The 21079-nt window shown below is 34.8% G+C and overlaps 2 protein-coding genes across 2 annotated transcripts; one reads left to right on the top strand and one right to left on the bottom strand.

Moving 5' to 3' along the window:
- Positions 1–5605: 5605 nt before the first annotated feature.
- LOC113503880 lies at positions 5606–11762 on the top strand. Its single transcript, XM_026886016.1, has 5 exons — positions 5606–6347; positions 7229–7315; positions 8077–8274; positions 9297–9426; positions 10786–11762. The coding sequence occupies exons 2-5, from the start codon at positions 7235–7237 to the stop codon at positions 10854–10856; spliced, it is 480 nt and encodes a 159-aa protein (XP_026741817.1). The 5' UTR covers positions 5606–6347; positions 7229–7234; the 3' UTR covers positions 10857–11762.
- A 161-nt stretch (positions 11763–11923) lies between these two features.
- LOC113503876 lies at positions 11924–17495 on the bottom strand. The gene is made up of 4 exons (XM_026886011.1): positions 17345–17495; positions 14833–15045; positions 14304–14433; positions 11924–13761 (listed from the first exon to the last, which is right to left on the bottom strand). Exons 1-4 carry the CDS (start codon positions 17417–17419, stop codon positions 13628–13630), a joined length of 552 nt encoding a protein of 183 aa, XP_026741812.1. The 5' UTR covers positions 17420–17495; the 3' UTR covers positions 11924–13627.
- Between the last annotated feature and the right edge of the window lie 3584 nt (positions 17496–21079).

Below are 21079 nucleotides of genomic sequence, written 5' to 3'. Positions count from 1 at the left end.
GTTGCGGTTTTTTAAAGCTTCGTATTAAGAACGTCAGAACTATTTTTATTGCTATTTTCAGTACATTTTATCGAGTCATGCGCCCTGGGCCCCAATTCTGCTATTTACAACGGCCGATGAATGAATGAAATTCGGCTTAAAATGACAATGTTCGTATTCTCTTAAGCATTTTTCTACAAAATAATTGTAAATTCAGTTCAGAACGGTACACTCAAGGTCAATAAAATTAACTTAAAATTATTGTATTGGCAAAATGCTTAAGAGATTTGTAAGAATTTCAAATTTAATCCAACTGCGATTCATTCATTTGCCATGGTAAAATAGCAGAATTGGGGCCCAGGTGTGTATGGAACTTTTATTTTTTTAAAGAGATTATAGTGTTATCCTAATGATAAAAGTTGTTTTAAAGGTCTTGCTTTTATTCTGATGCACGTTGTATATATAAACACACTCATATACTTTCGTATAATTTTAATATGATTACAACTAAAAACATAATGTTCTTCTTTAATCATAAAATCAATCATAACATTTATTTTGCAAATAAGGAAGCTTAATATCTTTAGCCAGCGAAGTTAAAGACACATTTTGAATAAATAACAAAAAAAAATTTGAATAAAAACGACCGTGGGTGTTCGTCATATACGAAGACAATTTTAGTTTTAAGTTTTTAGTTTATTACTAGCTGTTGCCCGCGACTTCGTTCCCGTGGGTAGAAGAAGATGTAAGTTATGATTTATACCCGTCCTGTTTTTTCTCACATTTTCCATTGTATCTTCGCTCCTATTAGTCGCAGCGTGATGGTTTATAACCTAAAGCCTTCCTCGATTAATTGTCTACTCAACAAAAAAAGAATTTTTCAATTTGGACCAGTAGTTCCTGAGATAAGCGCGTTCAAACAAACAAACAAACAAACAAACAAACTCTTCAGGTTTATATATTAGTAGTAAGTAGTATAGATTAAAGTTCCGCCGTCTGTCCGTCTGTTCATCTTTCCACCCGTCTGTCACCGGGTCACCATCTCATGGTTTGATCTCCTAAAAGTTTGTCGAAAATCTTTTAGCTGAAAGAAATTAAAAGAAAAAAAATGTTATACATGGTTTGGGAATAAGCTATTCAGAAAATCCTTTGAAGTGGATTCTGGAAGGAAAAATAAAAGAAAAAGTTCAGCCTTAGACTACTATTCTGAAAAAAGCTCAATAGCTCCCTAAGACCAGTATGTCTTACCGTCGCAACAGATTCAGCTGGATACGGAACATAGAGACACTTTTGATACTGTACAACCAAATTTGTTTAATAGTTAACATTTTTTCCTCAACTGTTTAAAATGACTTGAAAATTTATTTATATTTCATGCCTATGAGGAAACCTATACAACAGCAAGTCTCTGTTCAGTCCATTCAAGGTCGTGTTATGGCTAGGATCACTACATGTTTCATACTTGATGGGACAGTACTGATTTTGCTGGGAGCTCTTAACATACGTTGTAACCAAACGATTCAAATGCCGACTGTAAGCGAGAGCTACGCAGATTTCAGTGTTACGCGTTGTCATCATGCCAGGCGTAGTAAGTAACTAATGATAAATATCTTATAGATAGGAGTAGGCTCACAATAAAGACAGTGTCCCTATTAACATCGTTCCGTACCTAAAACACGAAATACTAAAACTTAAAGATAAAGATTAAGCGCGAGTGATCGACGAACTCAATAAAAACAAATCGATTGGTTGAGAAATACACTTGTACCCTCAAATTTATTACCTTTCTTAATGTCGGTCTTTTAAATCTTTGTTGTAACAGAGGGAACCGAAATACATCTTCAGCTTAAATTTCAACTGTCTGGCTATCACAAGTTATCAGATACAGCTTAATTATAGACTAAGGGACAGACAGCGGAACTTCAGAAATAGGGTTCCATATTTACCTTTTACGTACGGAACCTTAAAAAAACAAGTCCTTTAATGTTTTTTCTCGAAACAAAGGCATTTTTTGGTTAAGCTGATTATTAATAAATGAATCACTATTTAATCATAAGACCAGTTTATTGCATTTAGCATGTCATTTTACAATTAATCATAGTTAATTATACTATTGTTATGAGTTCCTAAAATGTCATTAAGATAATATTTTAATGTCTAAGTTAAAACGTCTACGTTAAAATGTAATGTGTTGTCCCGTTAAGTTCGCACTACCAGGGCCCCGATTCTGCTATTTACAAAGGCCGATGAATGAATGGCAGTTTTATTAAATTTTTATCTATTCCTATTCTTTTAAGCATTTTGCCAACAAAATAATTGGAAATTCATTGTATTGAACGTGAGTGTTCCGCCCCTTACTGAATTTCTAATTATTGTGTTGGAAAAATGCTTAAGAAAATACGAAAAGTGTCATTTTATGCCAATTTTCATTAATTCATCGGCCATTATAAATAGCAGAATTGGGGCCCTGGGCGCAATGGTTGTTTCATGAAAGAAAGGAACGCGTACCACCTATTCTTAAAAAGTATTCTGCCTAGTTTCTTCACATTGTTTTCTTTCAGTTATATCTAGAACTAGCTGTTGTCCGCGACTTCGTCCCCGTGGGTAGAAGATATAAGTTATGATTTATGCCTGCCCTGTTTTTTTTTCTCCTATTAGTCGCAGCGTGATGCTTTATAGCCTAAAGCCTTCCTCGATGAATGGTCTATTCAACACAAAAAGATTTTTTCAATTTGGACCAGTAGTTCCTGAGATTAGTGCGTTCAAACAAACAAACAACCAAACTCTTCAGATTTATATATTAGTATAGATTACTGTACATTAGAACATGATAAAATAATGTTTGAGTTCAGTCATGAGTTCGCGATGTTATCGGACTTAATTTCAGGAAGTTCTAGACCGATTTTGAAATTTGATTTCTATTTAGCAATAGAAAGCCATATATAGCCATATATAGAAGTCCTTTTCTATGTCCTTATAATAACGCCATCAACTATTGAAAACTGTCCTTCATTTTAACAGAATCATAGTATTCCTAAGATACGACTGATGAATTGATGATGTCACTTACCATATTGTTTTAAAATTCGCGAGCTTAATTAAAATATGTCAGGCTCGCCGTGCAGCAGATTTGCTCAAAAGATAATTAACTAATTGATTTGATGAAGTATGACGTAAAATTAAGATTGAGAAGAACCTCCACAAGCCTTTTAGTGGATTTTTCATATATTTAAAAATAACATAATTTATTAAACATTTATACTGCAAGTGGGTTAGAAATCCTAACTAAACTAAAAAATACTGTAGGGATTTTTATGAGTATAAGGAAAAACAAATTTCAACATTATGAAATACTAGCTGTTGCCCGCGACTTCGTCCCTGTGGGTAGAAGATATAAGTTATGATTTTTATCTGCATACCTGCCCTGTTTTTGTTTTTTTTACATTTTCCTTTGTATCTTCGCTTCTATTAGTCACAGCGTGATGGTTTATAGCCTAAAGCCTTCCTCGATGAATGGTCTATTCAACACAAAAAGATTTTTTCAATTTGGACCAGTAGTTCTTGAGATTAGCGCGTTCAAACAAACAAACAAACAAACTCTTCAGCTTTATATATTAGTATAGATAGATAATTAGTATGAAGCTTTTATAAGCTTGCTTAAGTCTATTGTTTTCTCCTAGTATAAGTCATGGTCAAGACTAGTACAAGAAGAGGTGGCTGGAAGACACGAATGCTGCAGGGTTTGAGGTGGTGGAAGATAAGAAATAATAGACAATTCGACAATGGTGGTTTCTTAGGTAGAACGAGCAACATCTTCTGTCAAGACGAACACCATCTCAGTCTGCCCGTGACCATGATACCTGCAAAGGTGTCGAAACGTCGGGAACTAAAATCAAATATTAAACCGCGATAAAATCCGTAAAAGTAATTTCATTTCAATGAATTCAACAATGTTTGGATAGCAGTTAGATAGTATTTTTTATGGAACCTCTGATCTTTAACCTCTTAGGAAAAAGTTAAACAGGGCCATCTAGTTCAAATTCATAGAATTATTAAGAATCCTGTTTCTGAGTCGACTGTAGTTGGTGCTGTCTCGTCTCATCTCGCTTACGTCATCTTTTTCCAACGAGAGGGCGCAAACGAGACCTTTGAAGTAAGTATTGCGCTTTATTCCCAAAAAGAAGAAATATCCGTATCCCACTGCTTGGTATAGGTCTCCACCAAATCCTTCCACAATTCTCAATTCTGAGCCACTTGGAACCAGCCCAAGCGGTAACTGGATGGATCGCCGATCTGTTGGCTCTATTGTGCTTTGACTTCAATACAAATATTAATGTAATCCAAATAGCTATTGTAAGTATACGACGTTCAAAAAGTTCTATAAATAAAGTTTGTTCCCATTCATCCTTTCTGAATAAATTCCGGCCAATCAACGTCTATCCTATTCCAACAAGGCTTAAATACCTTTATATAACATGACATGGATACATTATTCAGACGAAGATTCGAACGGTCTATACTTTTTACTGCGATAGGCTGATGATGATGATGATCATGATGATACTTTTTACTTTCTAATAATATAACTGTCCACCTATTACGGTTCATGAAATACAGATGGTGAAAGATGTACGGACTGCAGGGTCCGTTCACGGGTACATAACCACAAAAAATCTGATAATCACTCAATTCATTGATTACGTGTGAGAGACTTTACTTACATTTTATTTTGAAGTGTTTTCTTATACCTTATAGCCGGTTGTCTGTTTGAAGAACTTCGTCAAAATGAATAGAAAGCCGGGACAATACATTCTCTGTATGAAGGATTGCAACGCATTGCCATACATCGACATAAAAGCGCGGATGACGTAGCACGGTGGTTCAGGATTAGTCAGTAAGAGTCTGACACTGCACGTTCCCTCCGCCAAGGAAGCGGGTGTGGATGAGGATTCCCCCACCTTATAGAGGAAAGGATACCAAATTCAACATAGCCTTTTCGTTGATACATGTTTTACCTCAGATTCTTCTTTGTTTTCGAATGATACGGAAAGATTCTGATGACTGATAATATCCTCGGAACCGCTATAATTGGTATTTGTTTATACTCTGTTGAATCCTATGAAGTTACAAGATTATCTATAGCCACCATGGGTTCATGAATATCTTTTATAATTTTTAATAGAAAATCGTGGAGACACAACTTCAATTTATTACACCGAGTTTTCTCGGATTTCTGTTCATGAAGCTTCCTATCCCTATTGGTTGGGCATTTAAAAGGGTTCTATGATGCATGCCCGAATCTATCATAACGCTTTATCAGTTAGAAGCAATAACAAGTGAATAGTGATACACAGTTTCTGGTAAAGAAGTCTTACCGACTTCAAAAAGAGGACTTTCTCAAGTCGTCTGTTTTTTTTTAATTCGTTACCTCAGAACTTTGGGCTCCATGGACCGATTTGGTTGATTGTTTTTTCCACTTGAAATAGCTATAATTAGGTCCCATTACATTACATCAAGTTTGGCTCAGTAGATTTTATTTTGTTCTTAAAACAATATTATCTACTGACGAAATACTGTTAATAAATGTCGGCTCCATCGAGCTCAAAACTAATATGACATATTTAAGTCATATCTAACGTTTGTGCTACTCGCAGAATAGACTATTTTACTTCATTTAAAATGCATGCAGTCAAGTGCATTTTTAAAACAGTATTTTAAATCGATTAATCTTGTACTTCAGACATTTATATTAGCCTTGCATGTCTGACCACCGCACGAAATGAGGGAAATATAAATTTTCCATCATCCCAGACGAGTTTCTACTATTGATTAAAATTCCAGACTTAGGGACGCCACATGTACCAAAGATTATTAAGAAGAAGATCCTCGAAATTGTCATTTTTCACTTATAAACTGTAACTGTACCGTAAGTTTAAGGGCATAAAGTCTAAATTCCAAAAACATGCTGTTTAGATGCGCGGCAGGATGGATGGACCTAGTTATGAACAAAAAAATTGATAATATCGTGCTGTTTTGCAAATAATTGATTTGATTCGTTAATTATATCAAATAAACATCATTCTTAACTTTTAAATTGAAATTATTAACTATGTAATACTAATACATAGTTACTAGTAGGTACATCGATTTTTTAACAATAGGCAAAGCATTTGCGACTGGAGTAATTTCCTTTAGTGGTTCTTTGTATTTCGTTGCTTGTCATGTTTCCCATGAAGCTGAACGTTCTTGTAACCTAGTGACCTATTTGCGGGTGCTTACTCTTTGGCAAATCTCCACGGCGCTTCGGGGGTAGTGGGAACTGACACAGTATACTAGCAAACATCTCATAGTCACACGTACATTAAAAGGTACGAGCAATTTTGTGATATTTTTTTATATAAAACCTTATTTTAACGAATTATTTTCTGAATTCCTTTATGGAACTCGTGGTTGATTTTTAAATGTAATTTAAAAGTAATGTTTTCTTTTTTTGTGCAGGCTTAATATTTTAAATTTTTTTATTTATTTATGTCTGTGGTTTTAAATGTTTATCCGGGTTGTGTTTATGAAGTGCCTTATTACATGAACAGTGATTTTTAGAGCTAAACATTATAAAGGAACTTACAGAAGCTAATCTTCGAATAGTGAATTTAACTTCACAACAACTTCAAGCAAAAAACCTCTTTATTGCAAAATCATAAAGTTTAGATTCTTATGTTAATACTGAAATATTGAATTTGAATCTGTGCGTGATTTTATTGTTCTCTTAGTTCAGCCGGTAACGAGTAACTTGTGGGAAAGGTTATGAGATATCGCTCTCTCTGTCACACCCAACGTGCATGTATACTTGTATCTCGCTTAAACTATCTTACGTCTCTTTCCAAATTTAGTTTTTAACCGACTTCAAAAAAGTGGAAATTCTCTTTCCATCTGTATTTTGCTTTCTTTTGTTTGTTCCCTCTGAACTTCTAACTGTAGATAATATTCTTTTTTAACGTAAAACAGCTGTCATTTGGTCCAATACACATTTCATCAATTTTTTGCCAGTCAGTAGTTCTAACTAAAAGCAGGTTGTATGTTTCTTTTGCTAAAAATATTATGTTACGTTCCCTTGATTCATTATTGATCTTAATTCAATAACATAATTTAAACAAAGTTGTGTAATCGAATTTGAATTTAATCAATCAAGACTAAGGGATTACATTTATATATAAATTGGGTTTTTAATTGGGTTTAACTTTAATTACAGGACAAAATGGGTCTCCCTCAGCTGGAAACTTGTTGTTTTGTGTTCGATCTCAAAACCGGATGTTTAATAATGGGCAGTATCAATGCGGTAAGTTGTCTTGGTTAATAATTAATTAAATTAAGGCACAGGTATCAAAAAAAATATTTAATTATGTCATTTAAGATAGCTTTTTGTGAAATTGTTCTTGATAATTCATTTTTTAAATGAAAAATGGCTCCTCTTAGGAATTCAATCCTTTGTCTCATGACTGTCACAAGTATTCAAGTCACATGCACGAAGACACTAATTTGGAGATCATACAAATTGTCCTACGCGAATATCGAACCGAGCACACGTCGCCGTAGGCCTCGTAGCGGCAAAAATTAAAACCACATTATATGAGCAATTTTCAAGTCTCCACCAAGCACAGCGAAGCCTCAGTGTATAGGGTTCTATTTTTTATTTTTACCTTTTTTAGTGCGGAATCCTAAAAATATATAGAAGACTATCTGTTGCCCAAGGCCCGCTCACTACATATCGAAAATGATCCCACGGAAACATAAAATCGGAATAAAAACTATCCTATGTGTTAATTCTGGCTTTAAACTTTCTGTGTACCAAGTTTAGTCTAAATCCGTTCAGTGGTTTTTGCGTGAAAGAGGAACAAACGTACATACATACAAATTTTCTCCTTTATAATATTAACACCTACTCAATACACAATCATTTATTGCATTCCATATGTTACAGAGATGGTACAAAAAAATAACGTTTATAGATCAACATGGACCCTGTTAGGCACGCAAAAATTTTGGATAGAGGATATATTAGGATAAACTTCCATTTTTCTGTTACGTAATTCCTTTCAGGTACTCTCGTTCACAATGCTGACGCTTCTCATAGTGCTGGCAGCTGAAGTAGGCGCTATAGACACGTCGGTGGTCTTCGCCGGAGACATCGAGATGCAAGCCACCATCACCGGCCTGTACGCCATGACCATCATACTGGTCTTCATGTTCCTCATGAAGTTCTTATTCGATATTGCCTTTGTATATGCTGTGTCAACGGTAAGTGTACTTCTTCAATCTCCTCATACTCTGCTGTTCATTTTAGTAATTTTGACCTATTTTTGACGAGCGATTCAGCAGAGTTCATTTTTGAAAACCAAAAATTTTCTTTAACCTTAAATCAAATTTACTTACTTATTTTTTTTAAAGCGAAAAGAATGAAAAAAATATGCAACACTTGTAATGTTATTTGCTCTGAAAGAATTGCAATCTACCATGTTAGCGTTCTAAACGATCAAAACTGTTTCATTTGATCAATCCATTGATCGACAATGTTTAGAGCTTGCTCCATGTTTGCGATGCATAATAATTTTGAAAAAAATCTACTAAATTACTTGAATAAATGTCGTGCCACTTCACAGTCTTCATTTTTGTATAGTGTTTGTACACTCTAATCAACATCATGATGGTTTGTGCTTAGCTATCACCATTTAGTCAGGCGTTATGTTGAACGATTTTACGTCCTACCGCAGTATCTACGTTGGTACTTTGGTAATCATATTCAGGAATTTCAGGACATCAATTACGTAGTCAAAAAAGAATTAATAACTGACGAATTAATACAATTTCAACACTTTTATACATGCCTATCTAGTTTCAAACTAAGCAGAGCTTGTTATGAGTACTAGACAACATATAAACATACTTATACATTTCTGAATACATACATAATATAGGTAAATTATTATACCCAGACCAATTTACAATACTACAATAGTCACAAAAAAAAAAAGGTCCTGGGTGAGCATCAAGCAGCCACTCACCATTAGACCAATAAATAGTGAAAAAATTAACAGCTGCAGACAGTTAAACTCTTCTGTGCACGCGGCGCTATATGTTGCGTTTATTGCAATTAACGGCGACTGCTTGCTATTTAAGCTTTTATTTGTGTGATAGTGACAAACAAAAGAAAGCTGTATCACAACACAACGTCACTGATTATCAAACAGGGTTACCCACACATTGCCGCATACGCAAACATGAGTTGAGCTATCTGTTAATATTTTTCATTTTGTTTGCAGGAGCGACGCAATATAATCAAAGCCTATATGATTATGTGGATCGTGTTCTTCCTCCTGTCCATGTTCATATTCTTCCTCAATTCCCCGAACATGAGTGTCGGGACTATCTGCACTGAAGTCGTTTATATTGGTAAGTCTTGTAAAGGTAACGTATACCTACGCGTTAAGCGAAATAAATAATGTACCCACTTAGAGGTAAGTAAGCAAATTTTTAGCAATGAGCTTTTTTATTATTAGATTTAGAAATGACCAACACCTCGCCCCCTAAAAAGTTATGAGATACCTACTCAAAATAATTAACTAAGAAAATTTTTTTTTTTTTACGAAAAATATATCTGTGGAAACCTTCTAACGTGACATTATTTCAGCAGTCTTTGAGCTTTTGGACTGCAGTACTGCAAACAGCAACATTTTAATTAAAATATGTCAAAAATAAACTCAGCCTAAGCATGAACGTTTATAAGTAATTATACCCGTCCTTCCGTCGCGCACTAAAATTGTCTCTGCCTGACTACAGATAGCTATTTAAATTCGGAACGGTTTAAATTTATATGTCTGTAGTTCCGGACCCGAATTTCTCTGTTTAGGCTTAAAAAGGGTTTCATTGATGAGGATTTCTCACAATGTGCTATTTCGTATACATTGTACCTATTGACATTTTTAAAATTAATAGGACTTCGTTCTAGACAGGACCTGGTATTATTCGATTATTATTGTATGAGAGCTAGGTCTACTCTACAAAATAAATTTAGATGTATGTAAAATATTCATTTTGCTTTTTTTTTCGCCTTTGCCTTGTAAATGCATCAACAGTGTGAACCCCAGTAGAATTTACCTTTTTTCCATTGTTGGATTTATTATTATTTTTTTATCATTTTACCATTTTACGCTGTTCTTGCATAAACATAATATTTGTAAAAATTATATTGTACACATTTACTTTTAAAAAGAGTAACTTATGGAGTTTCTTGCCGGTTCTTCTCCATAAGAGTGACACTTTGGAACCGCGCAACTAGAGTCATCACCTTAACGTTTTGAAAGTGCCTGGAAAACGGCCTACTTGAAATAAAAACTTTTGATTTTGATTTTTGATTTTAGCTTCTGAAAATAATGTATTTAACGAAAATTCCTCGTTTGTTTTGCAATTGTTTTATCATATTTTTTTTTTGCAAAAACAGACGTTAAGGACTTCCTTGCTAACTCGTTCCTAAATATAGTTTCTTAAAATGAAACACAAATTCCTTGTGCTTTTAGCAAAGGCCATCTCAAACCCCTTCGAATCTTCTCTCTCCCGTACCAGTCTAGTGCAAGTCTTTCTCTCCTTTCTGTCCTGTTCTAGTTTTTCTCTTTCTTCTAGTGTTCTCAGCTATTCTAGCCATATCATCTTCCCATCTCATGATAGGTTTCCCTTTTTCTCCTTCCCCCTCTCAGATAGGTATTCATTTAATTAGTCATCTAAATCTGTTTATGAAAATGACTTTGGTTCCAGGTCACAACGTGTACACGATCCTTCTGAGCCACAGTTTCTACAAACAGCTGAACAGCAGGGAAGAGGTTTAATTATAATCTTAATAAGGCCAGGCGCGAACTATCGGCACGAGATACACACAGCATGTTCACATTTCCACCTTCTCGGCATATAATTCCGGTAGACGATCTTTTACAAAAATCTTTTAACGCACTCAAACTTTCGACATCTTATACAATCAATTTCAATGAGCGCGGGTGTGATTTCAGGCAACAATAGACTTGACACTTAAACTATAGCAAAAACGTACTAAACATCTTCGTGTGAGCGAGATAGCGCAATAGACACCGTAGAGCGCCGTCTCTGTTCCACATCTTCAAAAGTACTGTTTTATTTAGTGGTAGTAGGTCACCGGGCTGTTGCAATGACTTCTATGGTTCTCAGTACACTCACTAAAGCTTCTGAAATCTCCGAAAATGATATTAATTAATTAATATAAGTGTGTCTCTAGGCATATGCTTAAGGATCTTACACCATTCTGCCATTTCGTGCCGATAGAGGGCGCATTAGGCCTGCGTAGCTAAACACCAATGTCAAATTCTAGAAAACAAATTTTATTATAGTGTTATTACATGTTATAAATGTTTATCTAACAAATGTTGATCTCGTGAACACTGTCGTCGAAAATACAAGCTTCATGGGCAGTGAAAATGTAGATAGTCTATTGTTTTTTTACGAAATGTATTTAATTCGGGAATATATTTTTATTTTATTATTGACTTCGACCATTGTAAAACGCAGCTTTGCATTATAAGTGTCGAATTATAAGTATTGATAAAATACTTTTTTCATAGTTTTCATAGCAAAGCTCGCCAAAGCGATCCAAATGATTGAAAAACAGTAGTAAACATATTTTCGACTGAAAGGATTAAGTATTATGTACACATACAAAAACTGAATGTAATACTTGAAAATAAATTTTATTTCTATAAGGCCCGATTTTTCAATCGTCAGATAACTTTTATCTGAGGAATAAATATGGCCGTTTGACATATTTTCTATACAAAAGCTGTCAAAACTTCAAACATATTCGTCGAATAAAAGTTATCTGGCGATTGAAAAATCGGCCCTAAATGATAAAAAACAAACACTTAAATTCGAATCATTATATCTATTTAAGTTTTTAAGTAAAGATACAATACAAAAGACAACATCACTTTGATGTCTAGAGTGTTATAATCAATTAGTAATTAATACATAATTCCTTAATTATTTGCTTGCAGTATACGAAATTAAAATTTAAAATATTTTAAACAATTATTGATGATTTCTCGTTGAATTAAGTAGTAACAAATTATAAAAAGAATATATTCGTGATTGTTGTATATTTATATCAAAATATAGTATTATTCGTGTAGATTTTTATAGGGTCAGTATTATAAAAAATGAAGTTATGTTATGGATATTACGTTATGGAGCTTCAAAAGTGCATACCGTGCATACTTATTAAGAATTGTAGGAGTAATGCTCTAGACAGACCGCATTTGAACTGCAATCCAACTGCAAATTGCATAGTGGTTTTTTAGGTTTACGCGAATGTTAGGCATTGAAATGAAACTACTTTTATGAATTTTATCGCGGTTTAAAATGCAAATTGCAGTTCAACTGCAGTCAACGTACAATCGGACTGCGCGTTTGGTTGCGCTTCTATTGCAGTCGAGGCCACTGCATTCAAACTGCAATTTGCAGTTGGATTGCAGTTGAAACGCGGTCCATCTGTCTAGAGCCTATAATACAGTACTAAGTGTAGTACAAAGGCCTTAGAAGACAATAATACTTGTTCATATTCATGCTCGTTTACATGAGGCGAGAATTAACATGCGAATTGCAGTAGTCGAAGCTGAGTTCAGAAGGCTTTCTTCTAAAACTGGTTTGACTCGACTTTTCAACCGACTTCAGAAGGGATAAGGTTTTTATTTCATCTGTATTTTGTTTTCGAGTTATGTTTGTTTCTTCAAAACTCTAGACTAGCTGAACCTATTATGCTTTTTTTTAATTTACCGTGAAATCGATGTCATTTGGACCAATAAAATTTGACACATCATCAAGTTTGGCTCAGTAATTTTTTATTTGAAGTACTAGATATTTATCCCAAATTATTAGTAAAATCCATTCGAGTTTGGTTGAGGTTAAGCCTTTTTTGGATGGGAAATCATCAAAAGACTCCCTCGCCTAAGTCAAAGGGAATCTTTGACTGACTGACCTAAACACACCCATGCTCCTTCCTCCTCCCCTTATGTAATGGGGCTGTGGAAACCCTTTCGGACAATCCCACTGGCCCGGCATCAGCTGAACTAGTCCACAGAGCACTTGAGTAACCCTACAGTTACCAAGAGTGATATCTTATACGAGTATATCGCAATCGCACGATATTTTTCGCCTCATCTAAACAAACCTTTTTATTGAAAATTAACTTAAGTAAGTACTTATGTAAATTGAATCTTGTACAGCCCACCGTATTCCAATTTGCCGTGTCATTGATACATTGTTATGAGAAAAAATATTAAAGCATTGTTAATAACGACTTCGTTTTATTTCTATATTAAAAGACAACTAGCGTGTCACTTAAATGTTTTTAAAACACCCCGCAAAAGGTCTGAATACCGTAATGCGGGAGTCATGTCTGGGGGCCCCACGGTAGTGCCCCCGCCAAGACGAGCCTACAAATTATGACAGACCTAAAATACCAAAAGCAACCCTGTATAGAATGCTTAAGAATAATGTAGACGTCGAGACCACGAAACAGTACAAATATTTGTTCTTTATATCAAACACGTAAACCATCAATAAAATGAATATAAAACTAAGGTAAGGTCCTACTTATATTATCTTCGTCAAAGCAGTCAGCTAGCAGTTCCTCGTCTTGATCTCGGCAATGGAAACTAACCATAAGGTCGTAAACCGTGTGGACGACAACTATGAAATGGATGTATATCGCTGTAAACAAAAATGAAGGAAAATTAATTATGTTTCAATACAAACTTGGTGTGACGTTTAATAGAAAAACAATATTAAGTAAATGAATACATTCCAGTGGTTTTGATTTGGTTATCTTTATCTTCTCTTCATTGTTGGTTTAAGTCTTCAGTGTAGTTTAGAGTTTAAGTTTAAAACTGAGTTTTTAGGCAAGAAAACACACCAATGTTGACCACCGATGTTGACCTTGTTTTTTAACTACGTAAAGAAATGTAGAGACTCTATGTTGGATTGACCAATCAGTTTCTGTTTGAACATTGAAACAAAAAATCCTCGTACTAATTGTTTACTAGATATGGGCAATATAACTACAGAAACCAATTTCTCAAGCTAAGACTATGGCAAAAGCAGAAACGGGAAATGGAGAAGCATTCCGGGGCTAATTAGCCGGCAAGAGTTCTTCGGACCTCTTCGTCTTCCTCCCACCCGCGACGAAAATCATGAGAATTTCCAAAGCATCACAAAAATGTGCCTATCATCAGAAATTATATAAAGTTACTTACCGGAAGCCGCAAACAATATTATGGATAACTTCCAGTTGTTAGCCAGCAGCACAAGGAGACCACACAACTGGCATAAGATGATCATAAAGATGGAGAAAGCGAAGTAACACAACACGAAACTGGCAATGTTCTGAAAATACAAGTGATTATAGTTAAAATTTCATTGGAACGGAACTTAACAAGATTTGACTGCACGGATAGCCGAGTGGTTGAGGCCCATTATTCCAAAACCCAAAGAGCGCAACGTGTCGCAAGTTCGATCCCCGCGACAAGCGTTTGTGTGATCTACGAATGCTTGTTCTGAGTCTGGGTGTCTTTGTGCATGTGAATGGTATGTTACTGAAACCCCCGTGAGACAAGGATTTAATTCCTTGGTGCAGGAATGTTTTTTGTTTTAATTAAGCCATTACTGTCCGGTGCAGGGCAAAGGCCGCCCTTAGATTTTTTCACACTGTCTTTTAGTGTTGTTTAAAAAAAAAAGATATATGGCCTTTTTTTAACTAAAGCCAAGTAAAACAAAGAGACCCACCTTTACGATGCCAACGACCAGTAAACCCGAGAAGACCATCCACATAACAGCAATGATAATCAGGGTCCACAGTATGATCCTGACCGAGGACACGTTCAGGTCTATCACCAATATCTCAGATATAAGAGGCTTCTTCACCAGCCCAGCATGCTCCTTGCCTATTTCCACCACGTAAACTGTTATAGAGGTAGCTAGCAGTAATGATGATAGGAACTGAAAAGACAAGTAAGTATCATACGGCTTAGCTTAGAAATTATAATAATAAGTACAGGTAATGTAATTAAATGATTCAGGACACCTTGTTCTGCTTAGTCTGTTATAATACAATTAAGTGATAGAATATCATTAAAATATCCATCAATCATTTTTCTGCACTGATAACCCGAAACACAGGTTTAAAACAAACCTAGTTCGGGTGTACCTATATTATCTTTAGACCATCCTTCTCGTATATTATTATGTTTTGGTGTAGATTAACTCCTATGATTATAACTATTAAGATATTTTTTACTGGTTTTACATCCGAGTCATTTGTATTCGTACATGTATTTAAGTAATGTGAACTATGTTTTTAATAAATATATTTTTATTTATTTTATACTGGTATAATAAATGCGAAAGTGTTTCATGAGTGTTTGTTACTTTGTCTCACCCAAACTGCTAATTCGATTTCGATGAAATTTGGTATGGAGGTAGAACGTAACCTAGGTGTTTAAAACATGGGACTTTCAGATTTCAGACTTTGTTTTAACATAATAAGCTACTTTTATCCGACTTCATTAAAAGAGGGTAATATTTTGCAGCAAGCGAATCAAGCAGGCGAAGATATAAGCAGGCGAATCCTCGAGCAACTCCTAGTTATATCATAAGTTAATAATGATTTACAATTATTATACTGCTTTAACTCGTAGTTTCGCAGTTGTGGGTGCAGAAATTGCCAAGTTTAAACTTGCGGATTAAGCTAACTCGACCAAACTTCAAACTCGTGTTAGTATATATTTATAGCTGTTTTTGTCAAGGGGGAACTGAATTCTAAGTTAGTTGTAAACAGTGCGAGCTCTCAAACCGGGGAGATAAGTACCACTTGTTAAAGTAGAGTTGTTGTTGTTGTGGAAGAGAGATGTCACTCTACACCATGTTGTGTTCTGTCTCTTTTTCACGATTGCAACAGTCTACTTATTGCCAGTGCGCTCTCTCGCTTCCGCAATTTTAGGTCGTTTTGCCACTTTTGGCCAGTGATAGTAGGAGCAGTGAGTACTATCACTGGCCAAAAGTGGCAAAAACTACTAAAGAATAGGAATAGTTTACTAAAGAATAGGACCATAATATAATAATATAATAGACCATGCTATGACGACTAATAACTGTTGTGGAGTTTCCTTGCAAAAGTAATCCATATCATTAAAATAACTTCCGTGAACTCTGCATGTTTATTAGGAAAGACCCACTAGGTTTCGGACCTAATCAAGAGGAGCCACGGCGGCAGGGTCGCGAGTCGATTTTCGTCGAAGTTCGTCTAGACGTGTTGCAGTGAGTACACCATCCCTATTAATATTATAAATACGAAAGTAACTCTGTCTGTCTCTCTGTTACGCTTTCACGTCTAAACCACTGAACTGATTTTAATGAAATTTGGTACAGACCAAATTTCATTAAAATCAGTTCAGTGGTCTTTCTCAAGGTCAACCCCATCTCTGTAGATAGAGTTGACCAGAACAGTTGAACAGAATAGCTTTTATCCTAGACTTTTGAAAAGTTCTCTTGGAAACGCGATATAACCGACCTCAAATCGGGCGAAGCCGCGGGCGAAAAGCAAGTTGTTAAATAAATGAAAGTCAGTGTTAAACATACTGTAGATATAATTATGACCTTTGAATGCATAAATTTGTTGATAAGCTACAGGGATAAAAAAAATTGGAGATGAAATAGCCAAAATCCCTTCACATTTAGGGGATGAAAAATAGATGTTGTCCGATTCTCAGACCTACCCAATGAGCATCGGTCGAGCGTTTCGGATGATTTCGATTTCGTATAACGTAAATTGAGAATTTTATACATTAAGGAATAGAGAATAGATGGTCCGAAATAAGTTTCCGTTACAAGAAACATGCATACATGTAAGTTGAGTAAAAATATAGGTACAAGAACACAAGACAACAAGGAATAAGAGGGGAAATCCCAGCTTAAGTTATAGTAATGTTTTAACCTTCGATCGGATACTGATCGTAAACTTAAATTATGAATATTAGAATAACTCTATTATTTGGGGCAAAGCACTAAGAAGGTTTGTTTTGATAAATTATAAAGGGAAGTTAAATGTAAGTGTAATTTAACACAAATAAGAAAAAAAACTAATCTTCGTACTAAATTGCTGGCAACTTTTTTTAACTTTATAAAATCTGGACATAAAACTTTAAAAAAAAATCAGGTCCATCATAAAAACATTAATATTACTAAAATTATTTTAACATATTGCTATTAAATATTTTGTTAAATAAAAAAAAATGCTTACAAAGCTGCAGACTCCTAAAACCACACACCCTATATTCGCAGGTATAAAATAACAACATTTTTCTGCCCAACACATTTTCACTCTATATACGACTTTATCCCTGCACTAGTCACTATTAAGTACCACCGTTAGTGGGATAATGCGTCTTTAACACCCCCCCCCCCTCGCGTCCAAAGGTAAAATATAACACTGGCACAAGCATTCGTGAAACCGAGTCTATTATGATTAGTGTGACAAAAATTGTGCAGGGATGTACTTGGATTTAGAATAATACCCAAGTGCCTTTTCTATTTCATGATCTTAGTCAAGGCAGGTAGTCAGAAGCCAGAAAGTCTGATAACCAGTCTAACCGAGGGGTACCGTGTTGCCTACCTGGGCACTGGGTTGAGGAGGTCAGATGGGCAGTCGCTCCTTGTAAAACACTGGTACTTAGCTGAATCCGGTTAGACTGGAAGCCGACCCCAACTAAAATTAAACCTAAAATTTATCTGGTGACCTTTTTGTAGAAACCCAAAAAATAATTCAACATTTTTGTTCGATAGTCGTAACTGGACATCATCATTTCATTGTGTACATTATTTAAAGTAATTAATCAAGTTTATAAGTGTTTCCCGATGTCGTTAACAATTAATATTGTTTCTATTATTCTTATTTTTTCCTACTTCGTATTTATCTAGGCTGGTTATGCATATGTTTAGACTAATGAGTAACATATAAATAAACTAGTTAATTATTACCTACTAATAGAACATAAGTCTGTCCCGCCAAAGAATTGGATTTATACGCTTGTTTCGTACAACAGATGGATTCTTAATATTTCTAGTAGTTCAAAAAAAGACGCTGAATTAAAATTAAATTACAGTCGTGGCTTTAGTTGGTTTCAAATTGTCAATGCCACGGAGAAGTAAAGGTCAGAAATTTTTCATAGGGTCCAATTTGGCAGCATTAGGCACAATTCAGCCACTATAGGCGCAAGTAAGCAAAAGAGTTCTGTAGCACTGCCTGAAACGGCAATACTTAGCAAGGCGCAGATGAGACCAGACGAATTAATAAAGTGGCAATTCCACTTTAATATTATGAACGTAATAGTTTGATTGTATGGATGAATGATTGTTACTCTTTCACGCAATAACCACTGGACAAATTTGGACGAAATTTTGTACACAGATAGTTTATAACCAGGATTATTAAAATATATCATATTTAATAGTTGTTTATCGAAAATTGTGTTTTCGTATTATCATTTTCGATTTAGAGCGGATGGAACCGATAAAAACAGTTAATTTTATAAACAGACAAATATCTTTATGAACAGAGTTCAGACGTCGCGTCGTCTTTCTTCAACACTTTTTCGTGAATATAATTTCCAATTCGCACATTGCGCAGGTTGGCCTTTTTCAGCGTTTTATTATGTACGTTAACGATAATTGAAATTTGTTAAAGAAATGCCTATTGCGAGGCATCTAGTCAGTCGACATGTGGTATGGTATAACATGATTTATAACTTATTAACTATAAAATACTTTGTTTGATATTAAAGATTTTTCCTGTTATGTTGCGAGTTACGTATTGCAGTCATGATTAGATAATTACAAATATGTATGTAGGTAAGTATAATAACTCTGTTTTTCATAGCAAGAGTTGAAAACTAAAATCTTATGTTATTTATATATTTTTTTGATTTTCTGTAGGCATAAAATTAATTAAAAATATAAGTTAATATAAGCTAGACAGTATTATTTCTCGAGACTTTTTTGTTCAAACTACTCGCGTCTAAATAAAAAACAAAAACCTTTGCGTTAGTTACAATCCGGCCCTGTATTTTCAAGTAGTGTTCTTATGAAGGGCTTGGACCTATACTTGTCGATACCTTATCGAGTTTATAAACAAAGCTCTTGAATAAACGAGACGTGATAAAAAGCTCTTAGTTTAAGCTACTTCAAATAACTAGTAAAGTATTAGTTATTAATTAAATATTAGTTATCTATACTAATATATAAATCTGAAGAGTTTGTTTGTTTGTTTGAACGCGCTAATCTCAAGAACTACTGGTTCTTATTGAATAGACCATTCATCGAGGAAGGTTTTAGGCTATAAACCATCACGCTGCGACTAATAGGAGCGAAGATACAATGGAAAATGTGGAAAAAAACAGGGCAGGTATAAATCATAACTTATAACTTCTTACCACGCGGACGAAGTCGCGGGCAACAGCTAGTTATTAATATATATTTGAGTAGAAATGGACTCAAGGGTGGATCTCATGAACTGTAATAGCTAGTGTTAACTTACTTTGTAAAATACATGTTCATTAAATCAATAACTATTTTGCCAAACATTTATTTTAACTTTTTATACGTATATCAAAAAGTGTTCACTAATGATTCACGTAGAACACGTGATTTGCCATATCTAATGAATTAAATATCTAATACTTTAAGTGACAGCTATCGATAAAGAAGATTTGCGGATTCCATAAATTTTAGAATTTTTGTTATTAATTTAAACTTAATGAAAAACGATATTTTCCTGTACACCACAAATGTTTATAATTACCTAACGTTGTAATGTATAGTTAAAATATCAATGTTTAATTATTATAATCAGTATTTTAAAATATAATAATTAGCAAAACTTGCCGTGGGTTATCATTGAGGCTGAAATATTAAGCCCTTATGCTAGACAGTTAACATAAACGGATTAAATGATAATGAAACGCCGTTGAAAAAAAAATACTATGTTCATTAAAACAACGACTTGGGTGTAGTCTGGCCACGGTTGCCAATTGCCCCATAACTCCCGGGCCAAAGTAAATGGCCAATCCAACATAAAGCGACGACGACGGTTCTGCATGAGATAGAGTGACGATCGAGATGCATACCACAAAAATTAGATAGGCAGAATGAAAAAATCGAAGGAAGACCTTTGCAGGCTGAGAGATTCCTCTCAACAAAAAATCAACAGCTAAACGACAATCAAACACTTCAGTCCTTTGTATACAACAGTTTTATCTGAGCCGATCTAGACTTAATTGCTTTTCAGTCATAAAACCTATGAAACATAGAATTTAATTGTTCAAATCGTAATACGATATTGGCTCAACATGATTTTTAGTGAAATATAGTTTAGAAAGGCTGTTTCGATTATAAATTTTAGTTCAAATCTTTGAGGAAAACGGCAATACAATCACACTGTAGAAATAGCCGAATAATTGAGGTCATGACGCCGAACCCACTGTGAGCCACGTGTTAATCATACCATCCCCGCGTAGGACAAGCGATTGTGGTATCCACGAATGCTTGTCCTAAGTCTGAATGTGTTTGGTCATGTGAAATTTTCCTGCGCCACAAGGATTAAATTTCTTATTGCGGGAGTCGTTTTGAAGAAAGATACAAAATAAATTCTATTTGTTTTTTATTACTAGTCGGTTATAGCAGGAAAGCCACAACCGTCCTTTAACGCTGTCGTACCAAAGCAGCGAATTTGCTAATCCAAGGTGCCAGCAACCTCCACACCAAATTTTATCGAAATCGGTCTAGCCGTTTAAGCGAAAAGCGATATTAAATATGCATACACATATTTATAACTAGCTGTTGCCCGCGACTTCGTCCCCGTGGGTAGAAAATATACGTTACGATTTATACCTGCCCTGTTTTTTTCACATTTTCCATTGTATCTTCTCTCCTATTAGTCGCAGCGTGATGGTTTATAGCCTAAAGCCTTACTCGATGAATG

The sequence above is a fragment of the Trichoplusia ni genome, chromosome 20, assembly GCF_003590095.1.
Source record: "Trichoplusia ni isolate ovarian cell line Hi5 chromosome 20, tn1, whole genome shotgun sequence".
NCBI lineage: Eukaryota > Metazoa > Arthropoda > Insecta > Lepidoptera > Noctuidae > Trichoplusia > Trichoplusia ni.
Note: the sequence above shows the minus strand (reverse complement) of the source record. Positions and strands in the feature narration are given on the sequence as shown.